General features: G+C 47.2%; 1 protein-coding gene across 1 annotated transcript in view; it reads right to left on the bottom strand.

Annotated features, from left to right (window-relative positions):
- Positions 1–2,286: 2,286 nt before the first annotated feature.
- The window catches only part of LOC123776427 (histone-arginine methyltransferase CARM1-like), a 267,557-nt gene continuing 251,445 nt past the window's right edge, over positions 2,287–18,398 (bottom strand). Inside the window, exons 8-11 of the mRNA XM_087858769.1 lie at positions 8,136–8,217; positions 6,846–6,931; positions 4,290–4,379; positions 2,287–2,428 (exon numbers count right to left, since the gene is read on the bottom strand). Coding sequence (XP_087714895.1) covers positions 2,287–2,428; positions 4,290–4,379; positions 6,846–6,931; positions 8,136–8,217 — 400 coding nt within the window. The remainder of the gene's footprint in view (positions 2,429–4,289; positions 4,380–6,845; positions 6,932–8,135; positions 8,218–18,398) is intronic.

The raw sequence follows: 18,398 nt of genomic DNA, 5'->3' as shown, positions 1-18,398 counted from the left end.
TTTACTGCTGGAAGCCATCCCCAAACAAGCAGAATAGGAAGACACTGCAGGCCACAGACGTCATTTTCTGTCCAAGAGGGAGACAGAATCTGCCAACTCTAACTTACGCATGAGGGCTACAAAAGCACTTGAGACTCGTCGTAAGCCACACGGGAAAAAGCACAGAAGTGCAAAGAGAAGCAAGAGAGCCCAGGGCAGCCCACCTCGGAGAGTGCTCCCCAAGATACAGGCCCTGAAGACGAGGAGCATTTTCTGAAATGTACAAGTTTTCGTCCTTGTTTGTAACATCTTGTGCAGGAACTGGGGTGGGCAAGGCTCCCGGGCAGAGGTGCGCCTAGCACTGCAACATGGCCGATCCGAAGACGCACAGAGAAGCCACGTTTGCAGGAAGCAGGATGCCTCTGTAGCAGCACCCGAGGGGAGAGAGCGTGAGGTGAGAAAAACAGAACACGTGAACGCTGCCATGTCTCTCCTGCCACAGGAACGCCTTTCTTGAAAATTACTTTCCAGTAACATTCCACCAACTGGATTCATTGACAGAGAGGGAGGACTCAGAATCTCAAACAATTTAAAAATCACTCTTATAAGAGTGAGACGTTGAGGATGTTAGCTGACAGATAGGAAGACTGGGAGGATTTTGGAAGAACTCTCCAAATATTTAAACAACTGCCGTTTGGAGGTTGGAACGGACCTCAGGAGCAGAAGTAAGGGAAATGAGTACAATTAATAGGAAGTGAGAGATAGGATCGACAGCAAGAATAATATTTTAATCATCAGAGATGTCTAAAGTACATGACCTCAATAGCCAAAGACCATATGAAAAGTTACTTAACCTGAGTAGTACTTAAAGAAATAGAAACCAAACAACCAGATACAACTTTTAAAAATGAGTTTTCGGTCTATCAGATTGGCAAAAAAAAAAAAAAAAAAAAAAAAAAAAAAAAAAAAACCAACCCAGAAACAGAGACTGGCAACGGGCAGCGCAGGGAACGACGTGCAGCGATGCTCAAGGCTGCCCACTGCAGTGCGAGCGGGGGTGGGTGCTGTCACTGAGAAAGGCAGTATTTGTCAGTGCGCAACATACACATAGCCTTTGATCCGGCATTTCCACTTCTAGGGACCTCACGTAGGCATATTCTTGCCACTGTGCAAACTTCCTGTTCAAGGATATTTAGTGCAGAGTTTTTTGCAAATCGCCAAAAAAAAAAAAAAAAAAAAAAAAGGGAAACATCAGAAGCAACCAAAGTATCAATCAATCAGCGATTTAAAAAAAGACACATCGTATATCCATCTCTGATGCATCTATTAAAGTGACAATCTATCTGCACAAAACCAGGTCTCACTGCTACGTGAAAATGTAAGTTGGAGACTGCTAGTTTAGTCTTGTAAAACAACAAAAACCCCACGACGATTTTTTGTTGGTACGTGCACAGAAAATTGCCTGAAAGGATATGGAGCACGGGGTCCCATCTGGGGAGTGGGTGAGGTGTGGCAGTGTGTGTGGACTCCAGACACTCTTGTAGTTTTGAATGTACATGTGAATGCGTTAGGCTTTTGTAATGGAAGAAATCGAGACTTCAGAAATGGAAGGGTTGATATGTGAGGTGGTGAGCTCTCTGTCACAGGAGTATTCAAGCCCAAGAAAGGGGGGGGTAGGGAGGGAGGGAAGGAAGTGGAATGAGATGGCCTCTGAGTACCCTTAATATCCGGAGAATCCTTGAACCACTCTGCTATCCTTTCTCCTCTGATTCTCCAGCAAGGTGAAAGAAAATAAAGCATTTTAAAAATGAGATAAATCAAAGTAATCATTGCTGAGGCCTCGTGAAACCCATTACCAGAGGGAAGCAGCCAGTCTTGGTTGATACACGGCGCACCGGCCCTGCAGTGCTTTCCCCCTGGGTACAAATCAATGTTACTGTGCTAAATTTGGGGGTGTGTGGCTAGCTGCAAGGAAGGCCAGGAAGCTGACGTGGGTTTAAAGCACTTAATAATTCGAGCCCTTGGCAAGCGCTCCCATGAGTGGATGGATGCCCTTCCTTCCTCCGCAGTCAGGCGGAGAACGCTGCCCTTGAGTCATCCCACGCTCCCCATCCCTGCCGTCCTGCGCCCAAGGGGGATGTTTGCCGGCAGTCTCCGTAGCTGAATGCGCCTGGCAAAGTCAGCCAGGCTTTCGTAAAGCATGCCATCCATTTCTAGGTGCCAGAAAGGCTCCCACCTCCTGCCCCCCTTCCTCATCACTGAGCCGTACACATACAAAGAGGTGGTCTCCCGTCTGTACTTTTCTGCTTACCGTCTGTTGGCTACGAACAGCACTTTCCCTGAGAGGGTCTCTCCTTCTTTGGCAAAGAGAGGAGTGTGAAGAAGGCACCGCACCTGATACCAATGAGTCAGAGGCTCAGTTGGGGCTGTTGACAGCCAAACAGTTACCCTGCGGGGCAAGAAAAGAGTGAAGAGCCAATCATGTTCCCGGCCCAAATGTAATGGATTGCCCCGGGGACTTGGGTTGAGAGTTGGTTTCCAGGGTTTTCGACTCATGGAACCCTTTGAAGATAAGGACAGCTCAATCAAGGTCATTGCCATGTGCTGGGTACTGGACCAAGAGCTTCATGTATATTATCCCACTAAGCCTATACAACAACTCCATGAGGTAAGCCCAGAGAGGTTAAAGGACTTGCCCAACGTCACACAGAGGACAGCTGGAGAGCCAGGCTTCAAATCTGTGGACCTGGCCACTCTATTAACCTATACTTCCGAATCAAAGCTCATTAGAAGCCCAACAAGAAATAGAGTTCAACTGGGAAATGGTTTGTTTGAAAAGCATCTGTCAAGGTGAGAAGTCTGGTGGCCTCTTAACTGTCTCATGCCAACCTGTTCAGGAAACCTGATGGGGCTTCTGGAAGCCAGAAAATCTCCTGGGGCAGATGGGTCTCTACGGTCCTTCCAGTTCAGACATCCTGCATGTGTATGTGTTTACATGCATGTTCTTCCTTTCATATGAAGAGGTGAGAACATTTGGCTGTGCCTCCAACACCAAGGTCACCTGTCCTGAGCTCAGGCTGTGTCTCTGGCTTGGATGGAGTAAGGTGCTCCTTCCTACAGGGTCAATTTGACTTGAAGATTTTGGGGGGACAGCTGACAAAATTTAACTGCTAAGTACTATAAACTGCTTCTAGATCAAAATATACTTAGGCATATCAGAATGCAAATTTTCAAAAGCTTTTCAGGATAAAGCATTTAACTTCAAAGAAATGCTCCCCTTGGAGCGCGCCACTTCAAGCTTATCTCCCTGCTCCTGCAGGAACGAATTCGCTGGGGGCAAGTCTGAGAAAAACATGCACGGATCCCTCGGACAAATACACTTCTGTGCTGCAGGAATGACTTATACTTCCTTTCCTTTCTGATTGTCAGCACGGACGAGGCTGCCAGGGATCCCCTCCTCCCGGAGCCCCTCAAGCCCGTGAGGTTTATCACAGACCCACGGGCACGCCTCCCTCTGCAGGCGAAATGACGAGCCTGGATGTTTCTGTAAGCAGGAGAGGAGAGTGCACTTCCTTTTGCCCGGTCATGGGACCCAGAGCAGCTGTCTTCACTCATTGGAAAACACGAGAAAGCCCGGCAAGGGAGGAGGCGAGTCAGGAGGAGAGCAGAGATTTGGGGGGTCCTGGGAATGGCGCAGCCCTTACAAGGAACGCCAGACACTGAGAGTCAACTTGTAGGTGGACTTTCTCCTCCTTTCCCTTAAACTTTCAAGTCTTTTCAGGAGGGGGGAGGGAATCCATGGTGGAGATGTCACCTAACATGGCCGTTAGCATTAGGGTCCATGCCTGCCTGTCTCTGAGGAAGGGCTCCAGTCTGAGCAGCTGAAGGTGTGAACCAGAGAGGGGGAAGGTATGACTCCGGGTACACCCGCACACAGGAGGCTCTGTAACCAGGATGATGAGACGGAAGCCACGGCAGGGGACTTCGGGTCCTTCCACCACCTACTATGGAAAAGACCAAGAGGGCTGATGAAGCCTGGACCCTCTCTCCTTCCTTCAAATCCCAATCCATTGGTTTAAGAGGTTTCACAGTGTTTTAGCCAGGGCCGATATGACACCATGGAAAACTGTCTCATTTTGACTTGGCCCTAAACTCTAAAAGTTACGTTGGCATCAGTGCTTTATTTTCTTGAAACCTAGAGAAACAAGCATTATGATTGCTGAAATTAACTTTGAAACACCTTGAAGTTACGATCACACATAGTAGAGAACGGCACGGGGCAGATTAGGAACAGAGGGGGTGATACCTACAGAGATCCGACAAAGGCCACGTCAAACCAGAACGCCAGGCCGTGGACGAGGCCAGACTGCGTCAGCTGAAACACAAAGGGGATTTCTACTCTGCAAGGAAAGAGAAGAGAGAGAGAGAACAGAAACACTTGGAATTATTTTTGTTGTTGTTGACAGGTATACAAGATACATTCAAGAGATCAGATGGAACGCTCCCAGAATATTTTCTTTCTCTCTTAAGCACTCCGGCTCTGGCAGCAAGGTTCTCTCCGTGTGTGATTACTGCCTGGGTGAGGCTGCACATTTGACAATGTGGCTTCTTGACAAAACTTGGCAAGAATCCCATCACCGCACTGCAGTGACCTGGAACTCCCCGGGGGGAATGCAGCATCCGGAGCAGGGTGTGAGCACTGGAGAGGAGGACGAGGAGGACCCAGGTGACACCCGTCCTTGCAGAAGTCAGAGCACTAATCCAACTGGGGCAGCCCTGCTACGCAGCTGCTCGGAAGGGAAAGGCTGGTCGGGCCGCTAAAAAATGAAGTGGATCCCAAGGGGGCACATCCAGCTAGGAAGGTCATTGTCATAGTTCATTTAGTTTTCAGGGAGGCCACTGAAACTCCCACAGGGCCACAGCAAGCGTCATGAAGACGTGGCCGTGGTTTCTACCACACGCGGGATGAGTGGGAACAGAAAAAGTGGAAAAGATAAAACAAAGTCTAGAGGCTAACTTGGAAAGTCACTTAAATCCTCTGAATCTCAGTTTCGTCATCTGTTGATAGGTGACAAAACCTCTCCCACTTCCCTTGCAAGGATCTTGTGCATGTCGGATGGGGGAAAATGCATATGAGAGTGCTTTGCGAACTTTAAAGTGTCTCACAATCAAAAGACAGTATTATTCGTCCCTGCTGAGGGGAGACTTATGTTAGTGCGTGTGCTAAAGATTTTCAAAGGAGGTCGTACCTTATTTGTATTTATGGTGCTCCGAAGCACTAACTTCTTTCAACCTGAGTCAGAGCATTTCTTGAGTTTTCCATTGTGCTGATCACACTGAATTGTTTGGTATTGCACTGCCATTATTTCCTTTTTTTTTTTTTTTTTTTTGCATTCCTCTAAATAGACTATGAGCTATACAAGGGTAGACTTTAAAAATTTACTCTTTGAGCCTGTGTAAGCACCAGCACCGTGCCTGGTACCCAGTGAGATCGCAATAAGCATTTGCCCAATCAACCCATGTGAATGAATGACGGAGAGCTGACATAGACATCATTTTCAAAAACTTCCCTGGGACTCAGGAGGTGGTCCGGAGCAGCACATAAAGCCGATGGAGGTCAATTTTGTCTGGGCCCATGGGAGTTACTAGAGTTGTTCCCAAATGCCATCTCTCTTGAGCTGAGCACACAGTAGGATGACGCTTACCACTCACCCGGGCTCAGGCACGGCCGTGTGATTTCCTTGGACCAATTAAATGTGAGCAGAAGCGAGCTGTGTCATTTCGAGGCCAAAGCTTCTATTGCCAGTACGTACTTGGCCAAGCTCCTTCTACTTCCTCAGTGAGGAGGGACGCTCTGGACCGAGGCCAGGGCGCCAGGGTGTGTGACGCCACACAGGCCAGAGCTGTGCCAGTGCACAGACAGTGTCGGGGAGAAGGACTCCTGGGTTACAAGCCACGGAGGTCTCTTCTTAGGACCGCAGCAACTTCTAGCCTGGGCTAAGACAGCACCCTTTGTCTGTTGTGAGCTCAAGACAGATGATGGTCTGTGTTCCCAGCTGCACCTGCTAAAGCCTGGCCCCCGCGTCCTCAGGAGCCCAGGCAAAATGACAACCTGGCTGGGTCTTAGGTTGCATACCCAGAAAAAAATATATTCGCGTTGATCTTCTCAGGGAGAAAGAGGCAAAGTGCTAGTGAAAGGTCATCCAAGGGGGATTCCTGTCACCATCCGGGGAATGAGTTCTCATTTCAGAGTGTCTTCCAGTGGACAGAAGGGGGACAAAAACAAACATTTACTGAGTGCTGTCTTTGACAATGAGCCTGTGCCCGTGAAACACTTAGCACAGCACCTAGTATACAACCTCGTGGCAAGCACTAAACAAGTTGTAGCTCTTCTTAAGGTTATTGGCCTAGGTGAGGCATCAAACAGCCCGGACTGGGGAGCCTTCTGAATGGTTCAAATCCCACGTCTAACATCCTCAGTAATTCTGTGACCTTGTGCAACCTACTGTCCCACTCTGCCTCACCCCTGTCCTCAGACGGAGGTAACCATAGTACCATTTGCAGAGCACTGTTGTGAGGACACAAGGAGTCATGATGTGGAAAGGGCTCAGAACACTGACTGGCTATGTAAGTTCAAGCTATTACTACTTACTTTTACACACACAACTTTTAAAACAATCCTACGGAAGAAGCAGCATTACCCTCGTTTTGCATTAAATGCTACTAGTATTGCCGCACCACTCCTGGGTGTGACTCCCACCTAAGATCCCTCCCCTGCATGAGTGACAAAAGTCTGCACTGAGTTTTGGGCATGAGAGAGGTGGAGGAGATTTTAAAAACCAAGGGCAACACTGGTATTTACAAACCTGTGGAGATCTGCCTCTTCTGAGTCCATAAAATTGACTGTGTATTTGACTGTCCGAGCCATCAAAATCCTAAAGTCGAATGTGTCCTGGGGGCAGGGGGAGGGAGAAGCAGAGACATTATCTTTCCGTCAGGATAAACTGAACCCAAGCAAAACTGCTTTCTTCCTGAAATTTTAACTCAACAAGAGTTAGGATTTGGAAGGCATGAGGTCATGAGAATATTATCAGTGATGGCTAGCATTTATTCCATGCTTACTATACACCAAGCACGGAGTGCTTCACCCTTTCCTGAGCGCTAAGTGCTTTGTTAGGTTGTATCATTCAATCCTCACAATATTTCTGGAGCAGGTGTTTGCTGTGTTTTCAACCATCCAGATTTTACCTCTTCTCCGCATTCCAAGAAGTTCCATAAAGACTTAGCCCACCCTCAGCTCCAGGTACGGCCGGCGACCCCAGCTTGGCCGAATGGTGCATGACTTTTCCCTTGCAGATGGTTTCTCAGGCAGGAACATGACCCGAGGGAGGACAATCAGGCTCTATCTAAACTAATTCTGGGGCTTTGGCCCAAGTTATTAGAGAAGAGCAGGCTCTCCTGTGGGACGTAAAGGCTGTAAGACCCTGAGGCTGGAGTTCCTGATGCCATCGTGCTACCATGAGGGGAGACCCTGTCTAGCAATAGAGTTAAATTAGAGGCAACGGAGATAAATTATAAGGATGGAAGAATCAGATTTGGGTGACACTGTCTGAACTCCAGCAGTGGGTCCCTAGCTCCAGGCTCTGCAGGTTCTGAGGGCCAGTAATTAAGCCAGTTTTGGGTAATGCCAACTTACTGCTGTCCAAGGTCACACAGTTAGAGGGGGCCACGATTGAAACCCCGATCTGTTTGACAGCGATGCTCCCATTCTAAGCTATTTACTTTACAAAGCTTCCTCCCCTACTATGCCTAAGGCCACCAGAATCAATGGGAAGATATGAATTATTGAACAAGTGTGAGGGCTGAGTGTGTACATGGGGTGAGTCAGGGCAGTGGGGGAATTAGAAGTTACTTATTGAAAGGCAGTCAGAAAATCTCCTTGCTTTCAACAGCATCATTCTTTGAGAATTTTCTTAATTGATTGGAAGATGAGAGCGGGAAGACCTGAGAACATAGCGTTCCAAGGAGCTCTTTCTTCTTTTCGATGACGGCTCCGCAGAGCCTGGCAGCACGCTGCCTCCCAGGTGCATGAGTGAGCAAGCCATCGAATCCACAGATGAACACACGGGGGAGAGCCTGTAATGATGCCCACTTACGACTATTGGCTGTCTGAAATACTCGTCCACGGCAGCGCCCCGGAGACTGGACAGGTTGACCCCGTAGAAGCACTGCTGGTACCTGAAAGAGGGAGCACAGAGAATCACATGCACCTTGCCCCTCACCAGAGTCCCCCAGCCCCTTGCAGCTGTGATGTGCTGCGAGGCTGCCTCAGAGGTCCTCAAAGGCCGCCGTGAGCAAGCTAAGGGAAACCGGTCTAGAGGGAGTAGCAGAGGAGGAAATGCTCTCTAGCGAATCTAAGGACCTGTACTTGACCTGTGGTGGGGAGACAGAGAAGGGGGGGGTAGTGGAGGTGAAGGACAATACTTGTGGAAAGATTATGGAGACTATGAGGCTATCTGTGGGTACAAAGGCCTCTGGCTTCCCACCCCTGACCTCCTGCCCTAAGGTGGCTGCCTGCTCCGTGACATGCTGTCCAAATCCTGAAATACGATTCCTTGACCCTCTCATTATCCAGCTCAGAGCACGACTTTACACTTCCAAAGTCCCTCCACATTCCTGCTGTTTCGGGAAATAGATTTCTCTTTCCGGTTCTTCCGCAGCCACGGGCCTGCAACTTCCTGATGCGGCGGCCGAGAGCAGTGGTCCCGCGGGAACTGGAGCCTGTGTGGCACAATCCACGGCGCGCATTTCTTCTCAAACCTGTGGTCAGTGACGTTCGAGCACAGAAACTGACCAATGCCCTAACCCTCGCTTCCTTCCTCTGGAAGCCAGAGGCGAAGCAGCTACCGCCACACCGCGTCCCTGCTACAACCCAGACCGCACCTGGAACACAGCAGGTGCTCCGCGACAGCTGGGCGAGAGGTCTCGGCTCCTTAGAGAAGAGATCTCGGTGTGGATTAAGAAAAGCTTTACTCAGGCTCTGCCAGGGACTGGCTCTGTGCCCCGCACAAGTCACTTGAACTCTGTGCCTGTTTCCTTTCCTCTGAAATGGGAATAACTATAAGCTCACTCTGTGGGGCTGTATACGCATTAACGGAATTAATATAAGGAACTGTGAGTGAGCAATGCTTGGCATTTTGTTACCGTCGCCTGAGTCAGCTGTTACCCTAGGAATGTCGCCTTCTCAGGTCAGCACCAGGGACCAGAACAGTGGGTCCCAATCTGACTGTGCTGTGGGAGGACTTGGCGGGGGCGGGGACGGGAGCGCTTTTAAAAATTTGAATTCCCAGGCCCAATTCCAGAAAGCAGCCTCAGAGACCTTATCTAAACTAGAGACTGAAAGTCTTTATCCTGAGACTGAAAAGCAGCTCCCCTAATAAGGGTGAGTGTGTGTGCGTGTGTGTGTGTGTGTGTGTGTGTGTGTGTGTGCGTGCGTGTGTTGTACAGCCTGAGAATCAGATGGGGACGCACTTCATCGCCCCCATCCTCCCCCAACCCCATGCCTGCCAACCTGCAGGGAAGAGAGGAAAACAACCACCACCACAAAGAATAAACATACAAAATCTGAATTTGTGGTGCAGCTCGATTTGGATGGAAAGACCAGCCAAAGCAAGGCTCTAAATCCAAAGTCAAAGCCTCCAAGGCCCTCAAAAGAGGCAGGGAGGCTGATAATGTGCATCGACAGCCAGTTCTCAACCTGCAAGTGAAAAGCAAGCCCGAACCAAGGTACCTGCAGATCCGTAAGCACACATGCAACCCCTCACCGCTGAGCCTCGGCTTGTTTCCCTTCTGCCTGGAAATCCCCTTTCCCTCTCTTGCCCTGTTAATTCCACCCCATCTTTGAGACTCAGCTCAAATGTTCCCATCCACAAATTTTAAAACTTGTGTTACAGTAAAATATTTAAGTTTAACCCACTTAAAAGTGAAAGTATTTTCTAGGGGTGGCTCGGTGGCTCAGTCAGTTAACTAAGCATCTGATCAGCTCAGGTCATGATCCCAGGGTCCTGGGATGGACCCCTGCATCAGGCTCCCTGCTCAGTGGGGAGTCTGCTTGTCCCTCTCCTTCTGTCCCTCTCCCTGGCTCAGGCACTCTCTCTCAAAATAAATAAATAAAATCTTTAAAGAAAGTGGGAGTATTTTCTTATTTATCAGTGTATATTTAGCACAGGGCTGGTATACTGTGAGGATTAAAAATTACCTATCCAGCTAGCTATCATCGATCTCTTTTTTTTTTTTTTAAAGATTTTATTTATTTATTCGACAGAGACAGAGACAGCCAGCGAGAGAGGGAACACAAGCAGGGGGAGTGGGAGAGGAAGAAGCAGGCTCATAGCAGAGGAGCCTGATGTGGGGCTCGATCCTATAACGCCGGGATCACGCCCTGAGCCGAAGGCAGACGCTTAACCGCTGTGCCACCCAGGCGCCCCTATCATCGATCTCTTTTTAATGAATGAATTGAGGACTTGGTGTCCTTCACAGGCCTATGAGTGGGTACAGGTGCCAATGAAGATAATGGAGAAATGGAAAATCATGACCCCAAGTTTCTTTAGTTCCATTACTTTTTTTTTTTTTAAGATTTTGGTTAAATCTTTTGAGAGAGAGAGCATGGTTGGGGTGGGGGGTGGCAGAGGGAAAAGCAGACTCTCGGCTGAGCAGGGAGCCTGACGCAGGGTTGGAGCTCAGGACCCTGAGGTCCTGACCTGAAGGCAGACGCTTAGTGCTTAACCAACTGAGACACCCAGGATCCCCTCATTACTTCTTTCTTTCTTTTAAATATTTTATTTATTTATCAGAGAGAGACAACAAGAAAGGGAACACAAGCAAGAGGAGTGTGAGAGGGAGAAGCAGGCTTCCTGCCGAGCAGGGAGCTCGATGAGGGGCTCGATCCCAGGACCCTGGGATTGTGACCTGAGCCAAAGGCAGACGCTTAATGGCTGAGGCACCCAGGCGCCCCTCTCATTACTTGTTTCTTAATCTTCTCCTTCCACTAAGGGGCCCCAACCAGCCTGGCCCACAGGTGAAGCATATAATTTTATGAATATACATACTGAAAACAACGCTCCTATATGCCCAGAAAATACTTAGAAACAGAACACTGCAAGTTTAAACAACCCTTTCAGTATTTAGAAGGAAAGTCGATGTGTTTTTGGAGAAATACGTCATCATCACAATAGTTTTTTTTTTAGAGGGAAGGAAGAGGGGGAAGGAAAGAGAGGGAGATGGGGAACAGAGAGGGGAGGGAACAGAGGCAGAGGCAGAGAATTTCCCGGAAAGCCCAGAAGGACTCAACCCTGTCCATCCTTCAGAAACCCCCAGGAAGCTTTTGAAACGCCGATGCCTGGACTGCATCCATCCAATTGTGGTTTATTTGATCCAGGGGTGTAACCCTCCCCGCCAACTGGCAAAAGAGAATCCCCAAGGGCAGAGACAGCCGTCCACCTGGCAGGGCCTGAGCCTGCAAACTGCTCTCTGGTCCTTGGATAGAACCTCAGAGGGACCAAGTCTGTGCCCTTTGCCTTGTGTGTTTGGTGCCAGTTAAAACCCAGCAGCCATGATCAGTGTGGTGCACACGGGCACCACACCTGGGGCAGGCAGAGCTGTGGACCCCCTGCCTGGGTTTGAAGAACTTTCTGGCCATATTCAAATTCTTAGAAGTCTCAAATCTCTTTCTGAAATGCATCACAAAATAATTAAAGCAGATGGGCCTGGCATCTCTGTGGGCCTCCTAAGATACAATGTTGGGTAGTGAATCAGGAAATGAATCAGTCGACTTGGAAGCCGTGGACGATTTCCATTGTTTTCATCATATGTGGGTTTTATTTTCCAGGTTAACTTATGGCCTCTTAATGAGTCCATAAGGCAGAGACTATGTGTGGTTTTTGCTCTTGACTTCACATTTCCAACTGTCCTCCCCTACCCTCCCCTCCTTCTCCACCATAATCCATGCAACATCTCAAGAGTTCTGCAAATATAGCCTGGAAGAAAAATATTTGTACTAGTAGCTACGCCTAAACACACCCAGAGTGCAGAGAAAGAGGCAACCCGTTTACCATGACCCTAACTTCTCCAAGTTCTACACACAGAGCCAAGCGTGGAGAAGCATCCAAAGAAGATTCCTCTCTGGCCTCCTTTGTCCTTGGCTCTTTGCTAGTTCATCCTGGCCTCCCGTCCTTCCTCCTCATTCACACAGCTCTCCCCACCAGCCTCCTGGATCCGTCTTGGAAGAATGGTGGTACCGCCTCTGTTCTCTTAGAGATGTCAGCACTGGCCTCCAGCCCTCACGGATGGGAGCTGCTGTAACACAAGCACTTTCTTTGCTAATACGAACGTGCTCTCTCAAGGCACAACTCAGGTATTTTACTTTAATAAAAATCTTTGCATTTTCATTCTATACTAACCAAAACCCCACTCATCTCCATTGAGAAACTTGAAAAAAGAGACAGAAAAGGGGGAAAAAAAAAGAAGGGAGGGAGGGAAGGAGGAAGATAAGGAGAAGGGAAAACTCTATTTTACTGTTTGACAATCCAGCAACTTTCCTGTGTCTTGACGTCTTATGCTTTACCAGAATTCACAACCAAGGGCATGCCAACCTGGGGAGAGGTACAGAAGCCCTAAGAACTAGAAGACGAATACAGGGATCCAGGACTGTCACTTAGGACACACATGGTACTGAGGATGCAGCCTAAGAGAGTGGCTGGAATGGCCTGGGGGGGGGTGCCTCACAGGAGAAGGATGCATGTCTAGGAACAAATTGTATCTTTTGAATTTCTTATACATCCCTTATATATACCAGGACTTGGGGCTTGGTAGCTCTGACAGTTATCAGGAGAACGCAGACGTACCTCCGTGGACAGTGGTGTCTATAAAGATGCTCAGCTCATGATGTCTCTGGTTTTTGGGGTTTAAACTCCAGCAAAGTAAGGTGGCTTATATTTTACATGTGATATGTTTATATAATTTTTGTATTAAAAACTTTTTTTTTTACTATGAAGAAAAAGGGGGAAAGGAGTGCACAGTTGTTTAAAGATACCAAGCTTCAGACAGTGCATCTTTCGTAAGAAGTAGGGGAAAGCCTGTGACTCTGTAGAGGAACCCATGGAGCATCCCTAGGCTTGCCCGTGTAAATCTAGACATTACTGGTTTGCAGAGCAACTGGACCTATTAAAGGCTGTATCAGAAGGAAGAGTAGATCTGGCAAGACAACAATGTAGACATCTCTTGTTTGTTGCTCTTCTTCTGGTAACAGCACCAGCTTCTCTTCTGGGAGGCCCCTCTTCCCCACTCAGTCCTTGTGGCTTGGGTGGTCTTGACTCTAGAGATTCACATGTGGCTCAGTCCCAGTCAATCAGAGCATCTTACGACCCTGGTCTTGGGCAATGAACCCAGGGTTTGGCACCTGACCCAGTCAGAGCCAAGTGTAAGAATTTTGCTCAAACAGCTGCAAAGAAGAAAAAGGTATGCGGCTATGAATTCATCAATCTGGATTTGCTGTCTATGGGCTCAGGAGCAGAAATCACAGAAGAGCTATGAGTCTGACATTGGTTATCAAAAAGATGAATATAGAAATCGAAGCTTATTCTTTGAACAAAAGCCAGTCTGTAAACACTGGACAGATGTGGTTAAAAACAGTGTTTGTTGAGATTTGGCACGAAGGATATGCTGCTCTATTTGTAATAGACGCTCCCAAGGCTCACATGGCTCCCCTTCCTGTTCCTTAGCTGTAGTCCCGAATACTCTCCATGAATTTAAAAATAGATTCCCCTTTAGTGCAAAGTGGACAACTTCTAAAACGCTCCTATTCCCACCACAAATTTTAGTTTCCTCTAAGCCCGTGACTTCCCTACTGGAAATTCAGTGAATGGAGGGAAAGAGGAATTCACCACTTTTAATGATCAGACTCCTTCACAAAAGCACCTTTGCCCATAGGATGAGCGAGTATCAGACTCATTCTAGAGCATACTGGAGTCATCTTATCCATTACCTCAAACCTCCCTGTTAATTTCCTGAGCCTGGCGTACAACCTTGGCATTGCACTTGAACTCCTTCTAACTGGGACACCTGTACTATATCTGTAACACCGAAATAGGGACCACGTGGTTAAAGAAAAAAAAAAAATAAGGCCTGGATGTGCACAGGCCCAGGGATGGACTATTATGGAAGAGCTAGGAGTTTGACATAGGTTACAAAAAAGATGAAAATAGAAATTGAGGTTTCTTTTATGAGCAAAAGCCAGACGGGTTCAGGAACTACAGATATAAACAGAGAGGCCGAGGGAATATCAAGAATAAATGCTGGGGGCTGAAAGGAGATTCTAGTGCAAGTAACCGTGACGATATAAATGAACAAGGACAGAGCACATGAAAATGCAAACATGATTGCACTGGTCATGGCGGTATTCCTTCAAAAGTTCTTTCTCTGTGATACTCTGCCATATACTTGGCTTCCCATGAAAATTCGGTTACATCACGTTGCAATTTGAAATGTTCCTATTTGGTCCACATGGTGTTTCTGTGTACCAGTGACTATCAGGGCCAAATATATTTTTGGGAAAGACCAGAAGGCCTGAAACTCTAGCTATGCCAAAAGAACCTTTAGTAGAAATTTCAGTTTGGGGGCGGAATTGGCCTGGGAACAAACCATCCATTACCTTCACAGTAGATTTAGCAGTTGTCCATTCAGTTGAACGGATTTCCTTAAAAATAATGTGTCTCTCAGCAGCACCATGGTCAGTAAGGCACTTTGTAGACTCGACAGCGGAAAGGTGCAAGAAGGGAGCTCGCCTTGCCAATGGCAGAATTCTCACATTTGCCTTCGCTCAGGCTTTGCAAGCACAGACTTCTGACTTGCACAAAGAACAAATAACTCCAGGACATCCACTGCCGGCATCCCTGATATCCCCAGTTGGCACCACTGTTGTCAAGCATGATGGATACCTACCATCCACGCACAATTCTCTGCAAAGGAGACTGGGAAGCATCTTTTGGTTCCTTAAGTGGTACGTCACCTTTTAAGTGCCACCTCAGATCCTCTCAGTCTTACCTCTCACTGGAATCCTCAGCCATGTGTTCTGACCTGCTGTGCCAAAGTGTGGGCTCATCTGACCCCTCCCGGGCACAACCCAATAGTGCCTCACCTCAGGCCTGCACTGTGTGTCTTCCCACTTCCGCCCCAGGGCATTCCTGTTGCCTCTGGGGTGGGGGGCCTGGATGCCATGAGACCCATTTGCTGACCACACAGGCACAACCCCAAAGTGCAGGCTAGTTAATGTTGAGGGGTGAACAGTTGACCAAGGGGGAGAAAACAGCCGGTGGATAAATCTCCCTAATCCTCTGTATACACTGTCTTGAGATGCAGTTCATTCAACTTCTTGAGATGGTCCTGGGGGATCAAGCAATTTCTTGGTGTTTGATACCATGTGGTGGTCAGCTCAGTAATGCACTTTTGCATTAGCCCTCCCTCCTTCCCTGACTCACTCTTATTTCTCCTCTTTCTTGTTTGCTGGGATTTCATTCCTTAATAAAGTGGTAGCTTATAACTAACACCTAGTTTCTTGGGGAACCCAAGCTAAGCTCAAGAGAGTAAAACAGCAACCGTAGAAGAACTGCAGGGGAGAGTGGGAATGCAACCTTGACAGGTCTTATGTATCACAGCTGGCGCCCTGACTGGAAGAGTAGGACCCCGAGACCTGGGATTGGGATAGTTGTGTGAACAAGGCAGAGAATCCCGAAAACATCTCTGAAGACTCCGGCCAGCCGAAGCAGAATTTCCCATCTTGTCCGAGCAGAACAGCTGCCCGGAGATGGCACAACCACCTCTCCTGAAGCCCGCGTCTTGCAAGACAGTTTTGTCCTCCTCAAGACCAGCCTCACCATTGCCCGCTGCCTTCAGGCTACTGCTCTCTCACGGCTGCCAGGCTGATAACCGGCACAGCCTGAGCAGGAAGTTCAACGCCCATTCTGGGCGAGGATAACTTGCGTACCTAAGAAGCCGCACAGGCTGGACAGCATTTTCTGCTAAGAACCAGGGGAATAAGGATAGCAGGGTAGCTGAAGGGTGTTAGACTGGGAAGGTAGAATATAAGTCAGGATAGGGCACAATTTATCAACATGGGCATTCACAGGGTTCTAGCAAAATACTAGACCTAACAGTCCACTACGATGTCACTTTGAGGCTTGGTCATCATGATGGCCTACAGTTAATGAAGTGGAGATTCCAGAACTTCTGCAGCACACTAGTAAGGAAGGAGTCAGAAGGCTCAGAGAGATGGAAGTGCTAGAAGGATCTACCAGGTAAGACCTAAGAACATCTCCCCTATGTTCTCAGGAAAGGCCCAGGAAACCCTCCTTTCCTAAAGGTAATAGGAGAGCCGTGGCATCTTTGGGAAGCTGAGGGTGGCTGTCCTCAGTCGATCAAAGACGCTGCTGTGGCCACCATTACATTGTGCTCCCAATGAGCACAACTTGGATGGGATTTCAGATGTCAGAATCAAGAGAGCAGTAAGTAACTGTCACAGTCAAGAATGACATAATTACAGCGTTGGGAAGCAAGGCGAGAGTGACAGTGAGGGAACCTTGACCTGTGGTGGGTGTTAATAGATGCTAGTGTTCCCAGAGAAGTCAGAGAGATGTAGAGTTAACTAGGATAGTGTTCAAATGATATCACAACAACGACATTAACAAATCTGCCAGCCGGTAGGCAGGATGATATCAGCTGTCACAATGGAAAGATTAGATCCTTCACCCAATTTCCAGGTCCGATTTCGAGACACAGTTTATGGATCTAGAGCCCACTGGTCCATGAATGAATTGTGAGGCCTAGCCTCTGAAAATGACTCTGCAGTGACACCATAAGCACACATGGTTAATGTTCTCTAATTTTTCTCTGGAGGATCTGAGAAATGTCACTAAGAAGGCCGAGCTGATACTGATGTCAAGAGAATCCCTCTGGTTAAGAAAGGCTTATGGAGGACAGCTAGCAAATAAACTTTCAGACCAAGTCCATCACACAGGTATTTGATGGGTTCCTACCCACCCTGTGGTTATTTTCTGAGTCCCCGATGCACAACTGGGATATGTTCAGCATCTGGCAGAACCCTCACTCTGGCCTGTGAAGAAAGGGCTATCATGGTAGCAGAGTACAAGTAGACCACCCATCTCTGAAACTCCCCATCCCCAGGTAGGGAACATTAGTATCTTTAATTTGGGAATAGGGAAATTGTGTCTCAGCGAGATTAAATTGACTTGCTAAGGTTTTATAGTTAGTAAGAACAGAACCAAGAATTAAATACAGTTCAATGTGGCTCTAGAGTCTGATTCATCCAGCTTTTAACTACTCCCTATTTTGCCTATGCTTTCATGTTGTATAACTGTAATAAATGTAAGAACGCAAAGTAGTTCCATCTCAAACTTCTTGAGAATATTTGCTTGTTCTTCTTAATCGATCCTATGTATATGTTTTTCTTGATACAAGAATTAATTTGAAGTTGTATTTAAAGGACTTGGCTTAAAACCCCTGAGCCAATTAGTTTTAAAAACGGCAGTGGTACCCATCACATAAGGAAGTTTTATACCTGGGAACGATGACTCTTCATGACTGAGCCTTATTCTCAGGAGGTACTTTTCAGAATCTTAATTAATCAGGGGCAAGAAATATTAATCAAATAAGGAAATTATTAATTTTGTAGGTGACTGGTACTAACATCAGAAAGCGGTACTCTTGTCTACTGAGAGAGCCTCCTAACTGGTTATTCAGAAAGGATAAAGTTCTGTGCTCACCACATACTTAAACGACAATAACTTTTAGAGTTAAACGTAAAATTTTTTAAATGTTAAATGGAAAAAGTGAAAACATGAAAGAAGTAGAAGTTAATGCTAGTCTTAGAAACTATCGAAGAAAATCTTGGTCGATCTAGCGACAAAAATATTTTAACTTCTTTTGTGGTGAAAACCATCAAAAAGACGATTACAGGGCAAATTGAAATTCTGAAGAAAATACAACAAAGTCTAAATATCCTTAATCCTAAAATAAAATAAAGAATTCTTATGTCAATGCATTTATCTTCCAGTTAACAAAAGCGCACTGAACAACAACTATTAGCTAGGTTAGATGATGCGGACACAGCGCAAAACAGGACAGCCACTATTACGGAACCTGTTGTCTCACGAGAGAGATAGACAATAATTTAAATAAAAAAGTAAAAACATATAATCCAGCAGATGATAGTAAGTGCAGTATGACACAATGAAGTGAGAAGCAGGATACGGACTTCCAGGAGTGAAGAAATGACAATTTGTAACTGAGAGCAGGTCTCCTGGGAAGAAGGCATATGAGCTATGACCTGTAAAAGGTGAGAGCGAGCC

Source organism: Ursus americanus, chromosome 34, assembly GCF_024610735.1.
Source record: "Ursus americanus isolate L20-20 chromosome 34, mUrsAme1.1.p, whole genome shotgun sequence".
NCBI lineage: Eukaryota > Metazoa > Chordata > Mammalia > Carnivora > Ursidae > Ursus > Ursus americanus.
This window is presented reverse-complemented; position numbering and strand designations above follow the sequence as displayed.